The sequence below is a fragment of the Ambystoma mexicanum genome, chromosome 6p, assembly GCF_040938575.1.
Source record: "Ambystoma mexicanum isolate Mex_15411 chromosome 6p, UKY_AmexF1_1, whole genome shotgun sequence".
NCBI lineage: Eukaryota > Metazoa > Chordata > Amphibia > Caudata > Ambystomatidae > Ambystoma > Ambystoma mexicanum.
In genome coordinates this window covers 962,210,170-962,230,866 of record NC_090935.1, presented here as the reverse complement: position 1 = coordinate 962,230,866, position 20,697 = coordinate 962,210,170, and the positions used below count along the sequence as shown (strand labels likewise).

The window sequence follows — 20,697 nt, the reverse complement described above, 5'->3', positions numbered from 1 at the left end:
TCTATGGTCAAAGCCCAACGAGAAACAGCATCTACAGAGTTGAGACTAGTCAGACTCTGGTCCCAAAGATTCACAATCTGCGATTTCTTAAGCACTTTCAAGAATATAATTCTTCTCACATTAGTGCCACTTCAAAATGTTTGTCAGCTTGGTCTGCTCTGCGGACAGATCCAGTTTTTTCCTTATATAACCAGATAGCACTTACAGAAATTCTTCCCACCATGGCTACTGAAAATGGGTAATGGCCCAAAAAGTCGCCCTCATAATTGCGATGGCCAAAATTTAACACCCCCCCTTACACCACATATACATGTGGGGGGGTATGTGATATTATAGTAATATGGGAGGGTTGCGGGGGGTCTCCCCCTGGCTATGTATGTGGTGCAAAGGGGGTTAAATAAAAATAAATTAAAAAGTCAGCATTTTCGGCCATCGCAATTATGGGGGTCGCAACGATCACAGATACATGAAAATGGCCTATGTGAGTCTCTGTAAACCCTTCACCCTGAACTTCCAGCAACTACAGAACTTGGATGTGCCCCTTCTACACCCTGACTGCAGGCAACATATCTTGCCAATGGCAAGCAGAGCAGTGAATTAAAATGGAATGCCCTGTGCTGAACTTTCCCCGCATTTGCCCCATTAGCACAGGCGGCAGACCAGTCAGGCCACCGTCGTTTATGAAAAACTAATTAGTTACCCTAAACTTACTGAGCCCTTCACACTAGTTGTCCTCTCTTTAGCACCATAACAGGTGCGGTTTATAAATGTTAGAAAAATAGAAATGACAGACTTAAAGCCTTTCTTAGTACATCAAACTGATTTTTGTTAACACTTAATATTGAATTGCTGTTGCCTGGTTAAACCTGGGATAACAATCCTAAACAAATACTATGTCATAAGATACTGCTTTCAGACCTCTTCAACATTCATACATAAAAGGGAATCTTTATGTCATTGCAACTCACAGTGAATCCTGGTACATCAGACCAAAAAGACTAATTGGACAACCATATGAACATGGTTTATTTTTGGTAGAATGGGTCAGGTTGTGGAATATACCTTCAGAGGTAACCCAGTAACTAAACTGATAGATTTCCATTAAGGACCCTTTCTGGGACGAAGTAAAGGGCAGTTTGCGTTATCAAATGAAGAGAGCCATATACAGCAGTCAGATATCGGTCAGCAAGACAAATAGTGTCCTTTGCCCTTTGTAAGATGGATTATAAGGAAAAGCACTTGTGTACTGAACTAGATATGAATGAGACATAGTATGATAGACTGTATTGTGACATACTATGAGGTTACAAGATCAATCCGTTTATGTTTTCCTATGAAATGAATGAGAATTGGGCATACAATTAAAAATACAAATAACTATTTGTGTGGTCCAGTTCAGAATTAATGTACTTGTCAGATGGAAATGCACAAAAACGTTAACTCGAGGGTGGGGAGGGTGAAAACATTTTTGCATTAAAATAATGCAACAATTAGGGCCAAATTATTGCATTTGTCTACACATTTCTATTACAATGATTTTTGCAAAGGGAGAACGAATGAAAACTACATTCCATTTTTACTTTCATGTGTGTGTGTGCTCTTGAAAAGGCAATTTACATGCTCAATATTACATATTCACATAGAGATTAACAGTACATGTGTGGATCGATGTACCAGAGAAATAGAACATTTAAGAAACATGCAACTTATTGACTGTGCCAAAGAAAATACGGTGTTTATGGAAAAGTGCTGTACATAGTAAACATGTATATTGAATTTGTCAATTATCTAATCGCTCAGATTTATTTACGAATCTCAGACACAGATACTTTGTACGCATCTTTAATTGATTTAAAAATATGTACTTTTCTGTCAACAGGTGATGCTTTTAAATTAGAAACACATTCTTAATAAAAATACATACATTCTTTCACTAAAAGTTCAGTCATCAAATTTGATCTTTTTTCCTTGGAATACTGTTATCAGCGACTGCTGTTCCTTGCGTTTTTTGCTGGCTTCCCACGATGGGTGAATTGGCTGTTGAAGTTGCTGCTTTCGGTTGTCTTGTTTTACCGAAGGATGCTTTCTGTTATCTTGTTTTGCAGCTAACCCACTGCTATGGAGTTGTTTGATATCTTGTGGCTTGTGTTGTGGAAACGCTGGGTAGAAAAGTAACTTAATTATTAAAAAATACGAAAAGTATGTATAACAGTATGCTTAAAATGAAGAAATACCTTCATTGTGAGTGCAGTACACCGAATATCACTCATGCGGCTGCTTTAGTGGTGTTAATAATTGTATAACGTGAATGCCTGTTTTAACTCTTTGGCTTTACTTCTTTGCTTTGTTTGTGCTTTGATTGTAGTGCATGTACTGGGCACTCTGAACTCGAAATTACCTTTTTGAAAAATGTGTTCTTTTCACAATTAACTGAGGGACTCCTGAAATTCACTGAGCATTTTTCTTGCACCATGTCAGTTTCTATTCTGATGCCATATTACTGGCAACTACATTATCCCCCGGATGTTCAGGTTTCCTCAGCACCATCTAGCATCTACAGGACCTTACATGGAGCCTGTGAGAGCCTAATGTGTTAACAGTTGGCATTGGCAGGCAACTGTCCGATCCAATGGATCTAGCCTTTGTCTGCTGCCTTTTCATCCTGCCCGTACTTGCCACGGACCAGGTATGCCTCTGTTAGTTTCGAGTTTATTGACCCACAATGGACAGATTCTTTTCTAGGGAGTTGCTATTTAGCCTTAAAATGGAAAAGGATGTGTGAGCTCTCCTATTTTACAGAAACCTGGGATTTATATTATTTTAAGAAACCATCCTTCTTACCCGAGTCCTGTTCCTACACCCTTGGTTGCTGGGTCACTCCACTGCAACGATTTGGCATTTGCCCACTGTGCTAGGGTCCGGGAGCTGACTGTCGAGAGTGGATGGGGCACCCTCTTAACCTGAAGCGGGAGAGCTACTACAGGGTTTCTCTGAGCAAGTCCTGCCCCAGAGAGCGAGTGTGGGAGTTGGGAGGGCCCCATTCACTGTACCTTCTACCTGTGCCTGGCTAAGTGAACCAGGTACCACTGTTTCCTGCCCCATTTCTGTTGTGCACAATGCTGGCTTGTCCTTTCTTGGGAGGAGGACCAAAAGACCAAGTAGAGGAAGGAGAATGCAGAGGAGAGTGGAGAAGGAATTCTGAAAGCGTGGAGAAGGAATTCTGAAAGCGTGTATAAGGAACAAGTTAGTTACCTGTAACTATTGTTCTCCGGTATGGGTCTGGCATGGATTCACATGAATATTTCCTGTCAGGCCGGGAATCCTCAGTAAAAGAAAAAACAGTTTGACTTTCACTTACAAACTATTTCTCTTCTAAACCAATCACTACTCTGGGTCATACTGCCCCCAGCCAATGACAGCCCTCTCCATAGGCCCCTCCTCTGGCAGCCATCTTCAGATTTGGAAAGCATGTAAAGTGGCAGTATGATCAAGAAGAGCCACAGAGGGGCAGGAGGGAGGGTTTGCATGTGAATCCATGCCAGACACATGCCTGAGAACAATAGTTACAGGTAAGTAACTTGTTCCTTCTCCAGCATGGGGTCTGGCATGGATTCACATGCTCATGAATAAATACATAGCAGTACAACATTACACAACAACGCAAGGTGGCAAGGCTCAACAGAAGCAATCAGGCTTACCTCTGGAACAGGATCACCTCAAGCGAACAGGTTGCGCAGCACGGCTTGGATGATTCTGGACTCCTCCCTGGAATCTCCGTCAATGCAGAAAAATCTCGTGAAGGTGTGCATGGACCTCCACCATCAGAGGCACACCATACAGGAACGCCATTGTCACAGCGATCGCTCTGGTGGAGTAGGCTCTCGGACGGCTGGGCAGCGGTCGGTTCGCCAACTGATGACAGTGCGAGATGCAGCCGGAGAGCCACCTTGAGATGGAATCCTTGGACAAGGCCTTCCCATGGTTCACAGGACCAAAGTTCACTAACAGTTGAGACGTCTTCTGAAAAAACGTTGTGCGTGCCACGTAGAACTTCAGGGCACAAGCAACGTCCAGCAAGTGCAAGGCCCTTTCAGCTGGTGACAAAGGCTTCACAAAAAACACTGGTAAAACTAAAGGTTTGTTGGTGTAATTCGGCCTGACCCTTCAGCATAACAGAGGGGTGCGTCTGCAGCACCTCCCACGATTCGAGGAAAGTCAGATAAGGCTGTTTCCAGTATAGGGCCTGGATCTCACCTACCCTTCTGGCAGAGGTGATGGCCACAAGGAAAGCTGTCTTCCACGAGAGGTACGAGAGGAGTCTGATGCATAGGCTCGAAGGGAGCACCCATGAGCCTCGTCAGCACCACGCCGAGTTCCCACGCAGGGGCAGGAGCCTTTACCAGCAGGAAAGATCGAAACAGTCTTTTGAAGAACTCTTTGATGAGACGGTGGGACCAAAGAGAAGATCTTCCAGGAGACCTGGTGTAGCGGGAGATAGCCGCCAGATGCACCTTGATAAGAGGATTGCACCAGTCCCGCCTTGGCCAAGGACAACACATATGGAAGACTCTGCAGGGCTGTGACCCTCAGAGGGGTGATTTTCTGCGGCCGGCACCACGTAGCAAAATGTTTCCACTTGTGACTTGTGATTCAATGACGCACTGGACTTGGCAAGGACCTTCCTGCAGTCTGCTGGCAACTCGTATCCTACAAACTCTAGGGCTGCAGGAGCCAAGCCCTCAGGTTCAGTGATCCTGGGTTATGATGCAGGATTGCGCCTCATTCTCTGGTGAGTAGATCCGCGACCACCGGCAGCTGGATCGGAGGCGACACCGACAGGCTGAGAAGGTCCGGGTACAAAATATGTGAAGGCCTCGCCGGGGCCAGGAGTATTTTCCTGCATCAGCACTGTTTGAGTTGATTGATGACTTGCAGCAGGAGTGGCAACTGAGGGAATGCATACAGAAACGGGCCTCTCATGGGAAGGAGAATGTGTGCCCCATGCTGCCTGGTTGATGGAATCTGTTAGCAAATTTCCGGCATTTGGAGTTTGCCGCCGTCGCAAACAGATCGATATTGGGCCTGCCCAACTTGATGAAGATGCGGTCCACCGGGTCCTGCCGAAGTACCCACTCATGGCAGGAGCACAGAACTTCCTGCTGAGGAAGTCAGCGATGGGGTTCTTGACTCCCACCAAGTGAAAAGGGATGAGGAACATCTCTTGTTCTAGGGTCCAGTGCCACAAGGCCTGCGCCTCTTTGGAGAGCGCTGGGGATCGAGTGCCCCCCTGCTTCCTGATGTAGAACATCGTGGTGGTGTTCGAGAAAAGATCCTCACCACCTTGCCCTTCAGAGATGGAAGGAATGACTTGAGGGCCCAGAACACTGCCCAGAGCCCCAGGATATTGATGTGAAGATCCTTCTCCTCCGCCTGCCACAGTCCTCTGGTGCCACAGCATCTGTGGTGACCGTCTCCTGGTACAAACAGCTTTGGAACCCTGCGCTCCTGGCAATTTTGGGGTGGACGCCCCACACCACCGAATCGCTGGTCGGAACTCCTCGTCGAGCGGGATCTTGTCCGTGAAGCTTCCAGACACCTGAACCCAGCCAGCGTCCAGGAACTGCTGAAGATGTTTCATCCATAACCTGCAGAGCCGGATAAGGTGGATGCAAGATGACATGCTGAACAGCGACTTGATGGTCTGCACCATGGCGGTCTTCAGTGACAAATGTTGCTGCACTTTCCCCAGAATGGCTTCTACCCTCTCCTCCGAGGGTGACGCTATGGAGGAGACTGTATTGCGTCTGGCTCCTAGGAACAGCGCATTCTGAGATGGTGTCATGCAGGACTTATAATTGATGGAAGACCCCAGATCGGTCAGCAGCTGGACGGTCTACTCTGTGTGTCCGAGGGCCAACTCTCGCAAAATGGCCGGGATGAGCCAGTCGGGGTACTGGTATACGTGTATCCCCGTAGACACAGATGGGCCACCACTGGTGCCAGGCACTTTGTGAACACTCTGGGGGCCGATTTCAGGTCGAAGGGGAGGGACTTGAACTGGTAGTGCAGCCCCTGCACTACAAAGCGCAGGAACTTTCGGTGCTTTCTTTGGATGGGGACGTGGAAATAAGTGTCCTCCAGGTCCAGTGACGTCAAGAAGTCTCCTCCTTCCAGTTGGCCGAGCATGTGCTGCAATGTGACCATATTACATTTTTGGGACTTGAGGTACTTGAGACGTCACAGATCTATAATGGGCTGCCAGCCTCTGTTCTTCTTTTTGACCAAAAAGTATCTAGAGTAGACTCTGGATCCCCAGAGTCGTCGTGGAACCAGCTCCATTGCCCCATTTTGCAGCATGGCCCATACCTCCTCTAAGTGTTGAGGGATGTGCTGCTCCTGCTGGGCCACCAGAGGGATCAGCAGATACTTGTGCTGAAACTCCAGGGTATGTCCGTGGGCGAGAGCGTCCAGCACCCATCAGTCAGTGGAGATCTTCTCCCACTCGCTGACTAATCCAGTCAGCCGGCCTCTCACCAGGGTGCATGGGTGGGGGCCTGACATCTTGCCCAGTTAATTCCTGCTTCGGCGCCCCACCTTGAGGGCCACCACAGCACTGACCACCTCCACCGTAGGCCTTGGAACGTCCCCTGTAGGCTTCCTTTGCCGTGGACAGGGAGGGCTGACGGTACGAGAAAAATCCTTTTGTTCATCTGTCCGACTTTCCTCTGGAGTCTCGAAAGGAAGAGCAGTGTTCTTGGAGTGCCCAGGGCACGAGCCGTCTCCGTATCCACCTTGATGGGTTGCAGAGACTCGTCAACCACCTTCCCAAAGAGGGTATACCTGTCAAAGGGAATGTCCAGCACCCTCATCTGGACTTCCTGGTGGAAATTCATGGCCTTCAGCCAGCCTCAACGATGGAGGCAGACACTGTTCCCCCCATCTGCCAGAAACCTGTGTTTGCGTTGTCCAGCACAACTGTGATGGCATGGGCCAAAGCCACTTCTCCCTCCTGGAAGATGGCGATCAACTCTGTCCTCTTGTCAGACAGGAACTCTAGAATCAGGCCCAGCTTGTACTACAGTTCCCCGTCGTACCTGGCCAGGATTGCCAGTGCGTTGGCAACCTTGATGGTCGATGCCACGGTGTAAATAACCTCGCGACCAAAGCCGTCAAATTTTTTCCCCTCGCTGTCCGGAGGGACGGAGGATGACTAGGAAGGGTTCCATAATCTCTTCCTCGTGGTCGCCGAAAACCCAGAGTCTGGAGATGGTTCATTTGATTTATTATTTATAAAGCGCATACCCTGAGGGGACCAGGCAGAAACTGCATATAGGCGCAAATGTAAAACTGATTGTCGATACTGCATCGGACTAGCTCAGAATCTGTCGTAGTGGGTGGGCATTGCATAGGAAAAGATAGGTTTTTAACTGTTTCCTGAAAAGATTCAACACTTCGAATACCCAATGGGTGAGAATTCCAGACTTTAGGGCCAAAGGCAGAGAACTGCCTATCACCCCAGCTATTAGATCTCGCTGATGGGACCTGCAGAAGAAGCTGGTGGCTTAGAGTGCAGATATTTTTGTGGGCAGTACAACTGAATTTTTGTATTCAAGTAGGCAGGTGCCATCCCAGGATACATTTCAATACCAAGCAAAGCACCTTGAATACGACTCTTTGCTGAACAGGGAGCCAATGGAGATTGCCTGGGCATTGAGAAATGGCTGTTCTAGATAGTGAGAAAATTAGCCTCATGGCAGAATTTTGGGCAACCTTTGTGACCGCACACACATTGGAGTGGACTCCGGCACCCGGTACTTCTTCGCCAGCCTATCCCAGAACCATGCAAGGATTCTTCTAGAGGGCCAGGCCTACCGCCCACACATTGTCCAGGAGGGGCACCACCATGATGGCCTCACGCCTCTGGTACAGGAAGTCCTCCTCCTTGGTTTCCTTGCGCATAAGCTGGAAATGTTTGGAGCCTTTGGCGACCATGGAATGAAACAACCCCACCTCATTTGGCGGGGACGCTCTAGGTGGCAATTATCCTGTCGGGTCTCTTTGTGGGTCTCACACCTGGATCGGATACTTGGCTCCTTCAGGTTTCTGCAGGATCCCTGAAGAATGGATGCACGGGTCCTCTTATCCTAAAAGCCAGGTAAGAGCTGAAACTCCCACTACCCAATAGCAGGACTGGGCCACACACACCCCAGCAGTGGACCAATCAGGACCACTGGCAGGAACATTCATGCACACCACTCAGTCACATTGAAATCAGTTTGTGGATTGGAGTCTACAGACCCAGCCCACATCCTGCCAGCAAAAACACACAGCCCTCCAGTAGTCCGCCAAAAGCTTCTGCTTTTCCGGGCACTTCAAGTGCTTATAAGGATTTTCCTTGCCTCTCAGGCCAGGAAGAAGGCTAAGAAGACAAGATGGCAAGAGAACTGGTGAAAAATCTCGTGGCACGGCCATGTTTGACCAGTAGCCACAGTTCGTAGCCAAAAGCAGTCAAGCTACAACAAAAACCCCCAAAAGTGGAGAAAAGTCACTGCTGCCACCAGCCGATCCTAGAGTAACCAAAAATCCTCTGAGTGTTAGTCTAGGACAAAATAAAAATGCACCCCATTGTACTGCAGCGATGCAGCACAATGATAAAAAGTGACAAATGATACAAAAGTAACCAAAAGTAGTAACACGACTGAGGGGAGACAATGTTTCCCAGTACTGACAGCCTGAAAGACATCAGTTTCCCCATAACATATGAACAATGGCCAATGTAGCGAAGCTTAAGGCTTCACTGCACTGCAAAAAGAACAGGTCAGATTCTAAAATAAAAGCAAAAAGTTTGGAGGTTCCATAAAGATGGAAGGAAAGGTGTAGTAAAAAGAAATCTTTCCTAACAGATGCATTTCTCGGCTGAGCTGGCGTGGTCGAAACACCAGGCCCTGCACCACTGTCAGCGTTGCCGCCATCGTCCTCCTCCACGTCCTCGTGGACCGTGTGCAGAGACTCCTGGTCCTCGCCATCAGAGGACAAAAATTCCATGGCCTGGGGTACGGCCTGTGGTTTGCCCAGGACTTTATCACCCCTCCCACCCCTTTTTGCACCCTGAGGGGTCGGGCTCAGAGACGGCATCCTCTTCTCTGGCGTGCCAGCAGACTTCGCCACCACCCCAGCTAAACTTCTGCCTCAGAGGCAGGGACATCCTGGGGGCAGTAGACGCCTTGGGCCATCGAGAGAGCAGCCGCTACCAGCTCAATCGTCGAAGATTTCTCCTGCGCCGCTTGGGCCTACTTGGGCAAGTCGGCCACCTTTTCCTCCCTCCTGGGCTTCTCAGGTTTCTCCCGCAGCTTAGTCGGGTTGGACGATTTCCTCTTTGAGGAGATCGATTGCTGGCTGGCGATGGAGGCGGATGGTTAAGTTGATCGCGCCCAGCCCATAGCGGGACCCGCTTGCACGGTGACCCCAATGGAACCAGACTCGCAGCGCTTGGCCTTCTCTTGGGCCCCCACGGATGGGGTGCCCTCAAAGGACTTGGAAGCCTGCTCCTCGGACCGGCCAGTCTGGGTTGAGGAATGACCCTGCTTGGGGCATGGAGCCTTGGCGTTTAGCCATGCCGCCAGTCTACTGTGTCGATCCTTCATCGTTTTCTTGGAGAAGCCGAGGCAAATCTCACACGCTCCTTTGTGGTCCGGATGAAGACAGTAGAGACACTAAAGGTGTTCGTCTTCCACAAACACGTTCCGTAGTCCGCACCTGGTGCAGAGCTTGAAAAGGGATCCATCTTCCTTCCCCTCCATCATGGCAGGAGGTGCGGAGTAGGCCTGATATCCTACTGGAAACTTCGACGATCCTTGGCCTTAAGGGGCGCTGATTCCACAGACAAAAGGATCCCACTGTCTGCAGATGGAGCGAAGAGCACACAGGCTCTTTTTGGACAAAAATGGAAATGTTTTCTGTTGAAAACAACAAAACTGTAGAAGTAGCTCAAAGAGCAAAACTCAAGGACTCCCAACAACTGAATGCACTGTAAAAATCTGAAGATGTCTGCCAGAGGAGGGGCTTAGGAAAAGGACCGTCATTGGCTGGGGGCAGTATGACCTAGATTACATTGATTGAGGAGAAATACAGTTTGTAAGTGAAACTGTTTTCTTTTACAGAGGATTCCCGGCCTGACAGGGAATATTCATGAGCATGTGAATCCATGCTGGAGAAGGTGAGGTAGTCAGTGGTGGGAGAAAGTGGTACTTGATATATAGATATATATATATATATATATACACACACACACATATATATATATACACACACATTATAGAAAGAAAGAAGGCACGCACCTCGCCTGTTGCCTCTATTCATGTTTTTCCTCTCACCAGCACAGCAGTCTCCAAGATGAGAAATACTTGAGTGTTAACAGAGGAAGGTGTAAATCACAGAAACTACTTGGCAGAGGGGATAGCTGGTAAGGGCAATGAGGAATACATGGAACAGCCAGTCAAAAGAACATTACATGGGGTAAGTAATTTGTTCTTCGAATGGATTGTGTCCTCCCACGTATTCCTCATCATTGATATTCTCTCATAGCAGTGCTTTGCTTTGAGTGGAGTGGAGTTCAATTTTGATTTACGCTGTGTAAAACCAGCCCTTTTCAAATCTGGATTGTTGGCCCGAAAGGGAATCTAAACAGTAGTGCTTAGCAAATATATGCACAGAAGACCACGTGGCAGCATAGCAGATGTCCTGCAGTGGTACCCCTCTCTGGAGGGCTGAATAAGTGGGTACACCTTTAGTTGAATGGGCCCTTAGACCTTCGGGAACCTCCTTCACAGCCAAGTTGCAACATTCAGATATACACAGTATAATCCAGTGAGACTGTTTGCTAAGTAACTGCTTGTACTATTCTGTGGCCCGTGTAACTAACAAAAGTTGGTCGCCCAGTCTTATCTTAGAAACCCTGTTCATATAGAAGCTCAAGAATCTTTAGGGTCAAGTCTGTGTAACCTCTCCTCCTGGATGGATGAGGAGGAGGGTAGAAAGCCAGTAAAAATATGTTTGCGTCAAATGAAATTCTGACACTATTTCTGACACTATTTTTGGTAGAAAAGAAGGACAAACCCTCAAAACGACCTTGTCTTCGTGGAAGACTGAATGGTGGTTTAGAAGATAAGGCCTGAAGCTTGCTCCCTTTGCAAGCAGAGGTAATGGACGTCACGAATAATGTTTTCAAAGACAACATCCTAAGGGGACAAGAATGTAATGGCTCGAATGGGGAGCCCATCAGGAATCTTAAAACCAGGTTGAGATTCCAGATCAGAACAAGGAATGGAACCAGCAGGAAGCTGTTGGTGAATCCTTTTAAAAATTAGATGACAAATGAAACAAAGTAGGAACCTTGTTCTGGAGACCACTTGAAAACGGACAGTGCAGACAGATAGCCCTTGGCCGTAGAAACCTGCAGCCCCCGATGGGTTAGATGTAGAAAAGACAAAACCGATGGTGTATCACAAGAAAATGGGCCAATTCCTTTATCTCTACACCAGCTGCAGAACCTGTTCCAATGGCAGTGGTATAGAGATTTAGGTACTGGCCTTCTGGCTGAAAGCAACACTTCCATGATGTCTTATGGTCCCAATCTTTGTATCTCAACCTCACAGAAACCATGCGTGGAGGTTATAAGGAACTCATGGTGGCAACAGTAAAGACAGACACAAGTGATCACAGTTCAAAGGTGTGAGAAAAACGGTGAGAAAAACGCCTAATCTAAACCTAAATCTAAGATCGGAGCGAGCTACGACCATCAAAAATGATGGCATCTTAGTGGAGTCTTGTCAAATAAAAAGGACCTATACAAAAAAAAACACGATTGTCAAAAATAAAGTTCCTCTCTGTATGAACGTTGGATGACGACTTCACCCTGGGACCCCCTCTTCCGGGCTGATATCCTTCTGCAATGTTAGCCTCCCTCCGTCGGGATCACTACAGTCTTTTAGTCATATTCAAAAGTCTCAATGTGTTTTTAAACAATGTTTCATTGCGGACATCTCTCAGCCAGGTTCACTCTTGTCACCACAATGTTAAGAGGTTATTGTACCTCACCCCGTTCAGCAGGCATCCATCAGCCGGGCATTAAGTAGAAAAATGGGAGGGAAATCAGGTATAAGCAGAAAAAGCGGGGTGGTTTTAACCTGACGTAAATGAACTTTCAACAAAAGAGAGGCCACCTCGCTAGTTAGTTTATAGACACATAATTCGCTGGCTATTGGTGGGATACTCACATCTGTGGGGGAAGTGCAAACCTAAAAAACAGAAGTCTTAGGAGAATTCAACCTGACTTCATCAGTAATTCTGTTTCAAAAGCAAATTTTAATATAAATAGTAATCATATAAAAACACATAAAAACTAACATAGAAAACTAGCTAAAGTGACAAGTGCTTCAAAGACAGTGCTTGGTATTCATCATCAAGGAGAAAACTGTATCTCTACTATGAGGTACTCTACTAACCTCAAGTGTACAGGTCAACATGTAAACAGTTCTTGAATACTTGTAACATTCATTCTTCGCTGAATATTAAACCTCACAATATATACATATAGAAACCCTTGTTGAACAATGTCTCTAATTGTGATGCCTCAGTAACCATATATTTAGAGTGCATCAAGGTTAATTGATACTCAGCCGGGTTCACATTTGCCACAAATACAGTTGGTCTTGCTTTACACAATGCAGGATTTTTCCCCTCATCTTTCCTCTGGGTTACGGGTCAAAGACTTTCGAGTGTACAAGGGGTTTTACTCGATCCTTGTATGACCACTTTGACCTCTTGCATAAGCCATCCTATGGCCTTCTGGTATCGGTAGTTTCAACAAAAGGGGGACCTGGTCAGAGTCTTTGGAATGAATGCCCGCGTGGCACCGGACCACCCTGCACCTGGTCTCCTCCGGAGTTTTCTAAACAGTTCTGTAACACATCAGGTCTTCGTTCCTTGACTCACATTACGTCGCCATTTCAACCTTGCTCAATCACAGTTCAGTTTACTATCAGTTCTCCCTCCGACTTACCGGCTGTGATGAACCGCTTGGTATTTCGTGTGTCTGGAGTCCAGGGCGGTACCACGGTAACAAGCGTCTCTCCCGGACTTGGTTATCAGTGTAGGAGGGTTCCGTGCACCATTGGCACCTGAAACACCACACGCTGGCTGTTACTGGCCTTGTGATTCCTTTCTCAGAGGTTTCGTAGGTCTGGGTCAACAAGGAAAAAGGACACTTCACTCCTGGGCATACTTTCAGTTCTCGCCGCCTTTCTCCTACTCTTGAATTGCCGTCCTGGAACAGCTGCCTCGTAGTATGGTCTGCCTTGCTCAAAGTGTGCTCTCATGCTCAGCCTTTTATCCCTGTGGGGAAGCGACAGAGCCATCAGGTGTGCGTAATTATTGTCAAATGTCCGACTCTGCCTGACCCTTGTTTTGGGACTTGTCAGGTAAACGGCTAGGGTGTCACCCTGTTGTTTTACGTGGTGTAAGAAAGCGTTTGTGTCGGAAAGGGGGGGGGGGGGGGGAGTTGGGAGGGGGCGTTTTTTTAAACATTTTCTAAATATCCTACAGGGTAGGATGGGGAAAACGTTCTAGAGAAGGGGATACCGCGTGTCACCCGTCGGTGTCCCACTTCCATTCCCCCCAGGACACCTCATCCAGGTGATCCTCCCGAACTGGCCCACCCCCAGGAACTTGATCCAATAGCGATAGCCCTGTCCTGGCCCCCTGGATGACAGATCCCTGTTGGACTAGCAGGTGAGACACCTTCAGGTTTCTCACAAGGTTGAGGGTTCTAATCTCTGAATGAAGGTGACCTCCCTCTTGCGAGAGAAGATCCTCCCTTTGTGGAAGACAAATTGGAGGGCAGATGGACATTTGCAGAAGTTCTGGGTACCACGTCCTCCTGGACCAGTTCAGGGGCAATCAGGATCATGGATTTCAGAAACTTCCTCAGCCTCTAGAGAACATGAGGAGTGACAGGGACTGGCGGAAATGCATACAGAAGTGGAAATTCACAGTCCACTATGAACACGTCCCCAAGAGCTCCTCTGAGGAAATTCCTTTGAGTAAAACAGGTCGTACTTCCTGTTGACACTGAATGCGAACAGATCTACTTGAGGTTTCCCAAAGGGTGAAGATCTCTTGAAACAGTTCCTGAACTAGCTCCTACTCGTGGAAGACAGTGCTCTGCCTGCTCAGAGCAGCTACCACCGTGTTTTCCTCTCCGGCCAGACGAACTGCCGACAGAGATTCCTTCCTGCAGTGCCCAAAACAAGAGCTGCATTGCCTCTGCACAGTGATAGTAACCCTACATCCCCTCTCTTGTTAAGGTAATGCATGGCCACTCTGTGGTCTGTCATTATCAGTCAGAAAGGCAATCGGTGCTAGTCTGATTGCCCTCAGCTCAATGGTTGATATGCAGCTTGGACTCTGACAGAGACCAGCGTCCGCGGATCGTCAAAACGTTGGTGTGACCACCCCAACCTGAAAAGGGAGGGGTCTGTAACCACCATAATCTCTGGCCATGGCTGCCAAAAGGGTTCCCCCTTTAACACATTCTCCTTGATGGCACACCACAGGAGATCCTGTGCGACCCTGCTCGGGATCCGTACCAGATCCGTCATCCTGCTGTAGAACTGTGACCACTGAGTCCTGAGAGCCCACTGAAGGGAACACATTCTCAGGTGGGCCTCTGACACCAGAAAAATGCAAAACACTTGTGTATGAGCGCAATATAAATAAAATAATTTCATTTCATGAGACCGAGCAACCACAGAAAATTGAAGGCCGGAAGATTTGGGGCACTCCGACATTTGTTTACCATCTGCCATCTGTGGATAGCCTTTACGTCGGGTGGTGAGGCTTTCCCCCAAGAAAGAGTCCAGGACTGCTTCAATGAATTGAAGCTTTTGGAAAGGTGTCATCTGGGACTTCTTGAAGTTGCGGGAGAAGCCCAGTCTGTAGAGAGAGCGACAGGTGATGTCCAAATGCTCCAGAGCTTGTTCGGGTGAATGGGCTCTGACCAGCCAAACATCCAGGTAGGGGTAGATGTGAATCCCCCCCTCTGTAGAATCGCTGCTGCCACCATTGCCAACAGGTGGGTGAATACCTTTGGGCTGAGGTCAGCCTTACTCTAAACTAATAGTGAGAACTGCCAATAGCAAATCCCGAAAATGTTCTGTGCTTGAGATAAATCGGCACATGAAAATAAGCATCCTGAAGATCCAATGACACCATCCAATCCTGGAGGATCTGCAAAAGAGTGACCATTTGAACTTATCCTTCTTGAGGAACTTGTTCAAGCATCTCAAGTCTAATATGGGTTGTAACCATGCATCCTTTTTCGGGATGAGAAAATAAGGAGAGTAGCAGCCTTGATTTCTTTTCGCTACAGGTAGGAGGAGCAGATCTGGTACTTTCAAGGACTGGCCTATTACAGGACAGTTTGGTGGTTTCTTCAGAAAGGGGAGGCAGTAGCCATGGATGACAGTTTGTAGGGCCCAAACATCTGTTGTAATACTTTGCTATTTCTTCAGATGCTGGGCTAACCTGCTTCCCAATGCAGACAAATGCTTTAAGTCTTCAAAGCGGTTTTGGGGTACTGTCCGGTGCGGAAAGCAAGGAGGCTGTAGTATCTCCTCTGCCCAACCAACCTCTGCAGCCCTGTGGTGGTCTTCTCTGTCCCCTTTGCGTAAAGGAGTAGAGTAGTATCAACATGAACAATGTTCGGTCGACTATGTTGGGGCTGCCTAATGGTCAGATTCAGATTTTGCTGCTGCCTTAGACTACTGCAATTTCTCCAGGCTTTCATCTGCTTTTGTTCCAAACAAATAAGACCCTTCAAATGGCATATCCAAAAGTCTGGATTGCACGTTAGAAGCAAACTGATTTTCTTAGCTAGGCAAAACGTCTAAGCATTTTACCAGCAGCCATAGAACGGGTCCAGACCGGACTGCAAGCACTGACACATAGCATCCTTCGTGTCCTGAATAATGCTCATATAACCACCCCTTTCTTCACCCTCTGGAATGTACTCTGATGCCATGGCAATTACCTGCCACAAAATGTAGGTAAACTAGTTGCACTGGCTGCATTCAGTGGCAAACTCCTTGAAGAAAAAAAAATAACTTTCCAATAGCATGAAGCGGTTTATCCTCCTCATCTGGAGGAATCGTGTGATAGGCTGCTCCCTTAGTAGAAGCAGCGGCTGCTTGAACAACAAGGCTTTAAGGACTTGGATGTTTCAAAAGAAACTGGATTTCTTAGTGAAATACTTCTAGACTGCAGGGATGGTGTTTAGACTTTTCCAGTTCTCCAAGACTCTATTCTTGACTGCAGTATGCAAAGGAAGGACTGGGTCCCTAGGTGGCCCCTTATCCAAATTATCAGTCAAGTCATCTGGTTGAAACTCAACAGTTCTAACCCAGCCCAGGTATTCTATAACCTTTGCCATTATTATCTATAAGAAGCATCAGCATGTCCCGAGCCTTCAGGGGTGTCAAAATCAGCTTCCCGGGAAGTATCCAGACCACGGACATCCTTCAGGGTGTCTACAAGGTCCCTCATTCTCGATTCCTGGGATCAGGAGTGCCATATCGTTGTCCAAAACCATAAATCAGACTTTCCTCCTGCTCTACATAAATAGAGGCAGCTGACTTTAAAAGGTCTTTTATCTTGTGGTTTGTAAACCTCTTATGTTTCCGAAAAGGACGTCGAGGGCCTCGACTCCGATGACTTTGATGTCGATGTGCTCCACTTCGATGCCTATGACAGTGTCAAGTGGTTCAGAGGAGGGGTATCCTTTCGAGGTGGCGAGCCCATGAGAGGCTTCATTATTTCCGGAGAGCAGAGATTACACAAGCTACTGCTGGTAAGTGCTTTAAATTTCATTCTTTTTTCAAAGCACTGCAAAATAAATACTGCAGTTTTCTTTCTAACTTGGAAAGAAAACCACAGCATTTATAACATTGTATTTATGTTTGCTGTGGCTTCAGCTTTGAGTCTCCTGGGCTCCCCAACCCAGCAAACAGAATGCTGAGCCAGAGGAGCCTGGGAAACGTAGAAAGAAAACCACAGCATTTACAAATACAACAATGTTGTATTTCTGAGGCTTTCGCTCAAAGCGAAAGCCGCCACAGTCAGAAATACAACATTGTTGCATTTATGATTTCCGTGGTTTTCCAACCACGGCAATCACAAATACAAAGTTTTTATAATTGCAGCGCCTTTGCTTTTTGCCTTTCAATTTTTTGTTTTCTGTGCTACCCTGGGCTTGGGGAGCACCAAAAACGTAAAATGAAGGTGAAGGCAGCCTTCCCCATGTGCAACTCTGCTCTGGCTGCAGTAAGCAAAAGCTCCCAGTAGGGGGCTTTTGCTGCTTGTTTAGTGCCGCCAAGGCAGAGCTTAACATGAGCTGAGGAGGCTGCCTGAAATGACAAAATGGATGCTCCCATGTAAACGCTTTGAGCTTCGTTTGCTCAAAACTTTACATAGGAACTTTCTTTAAAAATATTTTTAATGTATGTTTTTGATTATTGCCCATCTTTTGGGACAATAACATTTTTGAGTGAACTTTTCCTTTAATCATGTTCAGGCCTCCCCTTATGATAAAGTCCCCCTTTGAAATCCTTTGGATCAACTCAACATGAATTCTACTTGTCGTGAATTTGGGGCATATATTGATGCCAGTGTAAGACAGTGTCCTGTTTTACAGTTTACTAGTATGTTTCTGCTGTCCGGGTCAATCAAGGAGTCCCCCAATACCAGGCCCAAGTCCTTTCGTCAAAGTATCGCCATCCTGCTTTCTTTGTTGGCACTGAAGCCATTGGCTGAATCACAATTACCTTGTTTCGCAGTCGAACCCCATTGCTCTGCAGAAGGTAGGTTTCCTCAATAGGGGCTATTTCGATATGCTGGTCTCCCAGTAACTGAAATAATCTGACTCTTATTTAGGAAATTCAGTCCCCTAATATTGAAGGATAATATCTTGAACATTGCTGGTGTTTAACCCTGACAGTAGTATGCCTCTCCCGGGCAACTGCTTGTTGCTAGACTTTTCCACCCCCAATCCCAATGTTCACAACTATAATACAAAACTGTGTTGACCAGTACGTGGGCCTGCATTCTTCTTCGCAGAACTTAATATTAGTCTTGTTATATTATAGGCACTTCATACAAATTTAGATAATTTTTGCCTCATTGATGTCAGGCATTGTTCTCTTCTCCTTCAATAGAAAGCATGTCTTTACCACAGGGTTTTCAGGAATTACCGAGCTAGGCCGCTGGGGCTCACGTGTTGCTTCTCAAACCCTCTGTCGTTGCGTGGTTTAGCGCCTTTTAGCACCCAGCTTGCTGCTTTCAGTTTCAATGTGTTTCCTGGGTTTCTCTCCGGTCGTCGTTCAGGGATCTCAATGTTGAGACGTCTGTATCCTTGATCCAGATCTCTAATTGGGTGGTGCTGGTTCCACTCGAATTGTGTACCAATGGAGTACACCCACCTCCATCAGGTGTATCAGATTCCTTCTCGGGTTAGCCTCTCCGTAATATGTTTAAGCAGCCGTCTTTTCTGCAAAGTGGTATTTGAGATGTCTTGAAATAACTGAATCTGAACCTGTAAACTCAATGCGCCCTCTTGTTCTGGCTTCTCAGAGGATTTTGTCCTTCAACACGTACGAGTGTGACTTAAACAAAGATGTCTCTGTTTCACCTTGTGCTGTGCAGGATTAAACAGGCAGACTGTGGGCTCTGTCCATTTTCTGCGCATCTGACAAATCTTCTGGAATAGTAGGACAAACAGTTCACGCAAAAACTCTTAATCCTTCTCCTTCAACAACTTCTTGCCAAAATGTCAACCTTATACTATCTCGTCTCAGTTTTCAAGATCTTCACACTTGTCCTCCAGTTCCGCCACCGTCAGCCAGAGATCCACCATCTAAGATGAAGCAATGGCAATTTACGTAAATATTTAATTTACTGTTTGTTCCACTTTGTTTACTCTGCAGCCCAACGCATCCAAGTCTTTTTTCAGGCCCCCCCTGCCACTCCTTTCAACACCCCTTCCTTGAGATCTACCATTGCACGTTACAAGTTGTCTCGAAGCTATGCAGGCAAACATTTAGATCTTCTTTAGTGAAGCATACAGGGGTTCCCGGGCTCTGGCTGGCTTCTCTGGTTTCTCGTGGTGATGCCATGGCCGGTGTTTCCATTCCTGATGCCGTATGGACACATTTCTTTACACTGCCTGCCCCTCTGTTTACCATCTTTACCCTTTGTCATTCGTAACAGGCTATCCGATGTGATTGTGCCTATTCTCCGTCATTTATGCCGTTATGGAGACTCCGTTTCATACACCCTTAGCCGGAGTCCCACAGAGGCATGTCCAGCCAGTCTGCTATGTTGGCTCCTCCTCAAGTCCATTCTTTTTATTTTAAGGAATGTCAAGGTTGTGAAAGAGGTCCTTTTAAATTCAGCCGATTTCAGTTTAGCTGAAAGGCTTGAATTTATATTTCAACTGAGGACCAACAAGGATATTAAAGTAGTGAACAGCATGGTGGGTCAAATGAGTGGACAGGTATCGTATTCAAAGGTGTTCACATTTCTGGAAATCTTGTCCAGGCAATGATCTCTGTTGTGTGACTAGGACATGGTCAGGAGTGTTATATCGCGCACAGTACTTGATCTAAAAATGTGTCCTATTCAGATTGTGAGCACAGTCAAAAAATGGGTCGCCAAAAATCAGTTGGCTATGATCCTTGAGGAAAGCAACTTGAGAATGTTTTTAAAAGGTGGATTCTGAACCAGGGCAGAATTCTGGCAAAGCAAGCACTTGCTAGATGAATTAGTTACATAACAGGGACTTTGTATTGTCCAGGATTTTAAAGTTTTTGAAGATAACCACCAAACCGCTTCCACTTTAAATGCACACTTTAGGCCGACAGGATGGCATCAATTTCTGGCATTACAGCAGTAGTCTCATCTTTGACAGTTCTATTGTATGCCCCTCCTTTTCGAACTTGGGGGATCTGGAGAGCAGGGTTGCCTGTGTGCTATGCTGTGTAAAGTCTGGAAGAGATTGAAGAAGGATTCCAGAGCTGCCACACCACCCTTGGGTCATCCAGTATCATCACGACAGGGGAAAGTAATGCACAAAACAAATATGTAAGCTGGGGGGCTGAGAAGGGCTAAACCCCACAACCATGTAACACCTTTTCCCTAATTGAAATGGCCATTGTCTATCCCTCCTGTCAGTAAAGCAATTTAGGTGACCCTACTATCTATCACCCTGGCACATCAAGGCATGGTGTCTCCTTAACATTGACACCTCTGTAGTGTCTCAAACACCCAGAGATACAGCTCTATACCACACATGGTCAATAAGTCTCTCAGATGGTACATTACCATAAGGGACTAATACAAAGGAACTTCATTGTAGAGCTGCCATTTAACCTCCAATAAGTTTGGATAAGTGGCCAAATATCAACCCTCCTGCTCGCTCCACAGTATGGGCAAATGTCACCAAAGTAAATCCAGTTCCATCCACGCCTTACCCATAAACCACCGTCCCCCAGCAGAGCCACGTGGGAACAATTATGCTTCTGCCTAAATGTTGGCATGACCTTTTAAGCCTTCAGTTACTGCTTCAGTACGGCTCATTCAGCTATCTAA

At 46.8% G+C, this 20,697-nt stretch overlaps 1 protein-coding gene across 1 annotated transcript in view; it reads right to left on the bottom strand.

Annotated features, from left to right (window-relative positions):
* Positions 1–1,826: 1,826 nt before the first annotated feature.
* SRFBP1 (serum response factor binding protein 1) overlaps positions 1,827–20,697 on the bottom strand; it is a 719,075-nt gene continuing 700,204 nt past the window's right edge. The window contains exon 8 of the mRNA XM_069625566.1: positions 1,827–2,159. Coding sequence (XP_069481667.1) covers positions 1,942–2,159 — 218 coding nt within the window. The 3' untranslated portion in view covers positions 1,827–1,941. The remainder of the gene's footprint in view (positions 2,160–20,697) is intronic.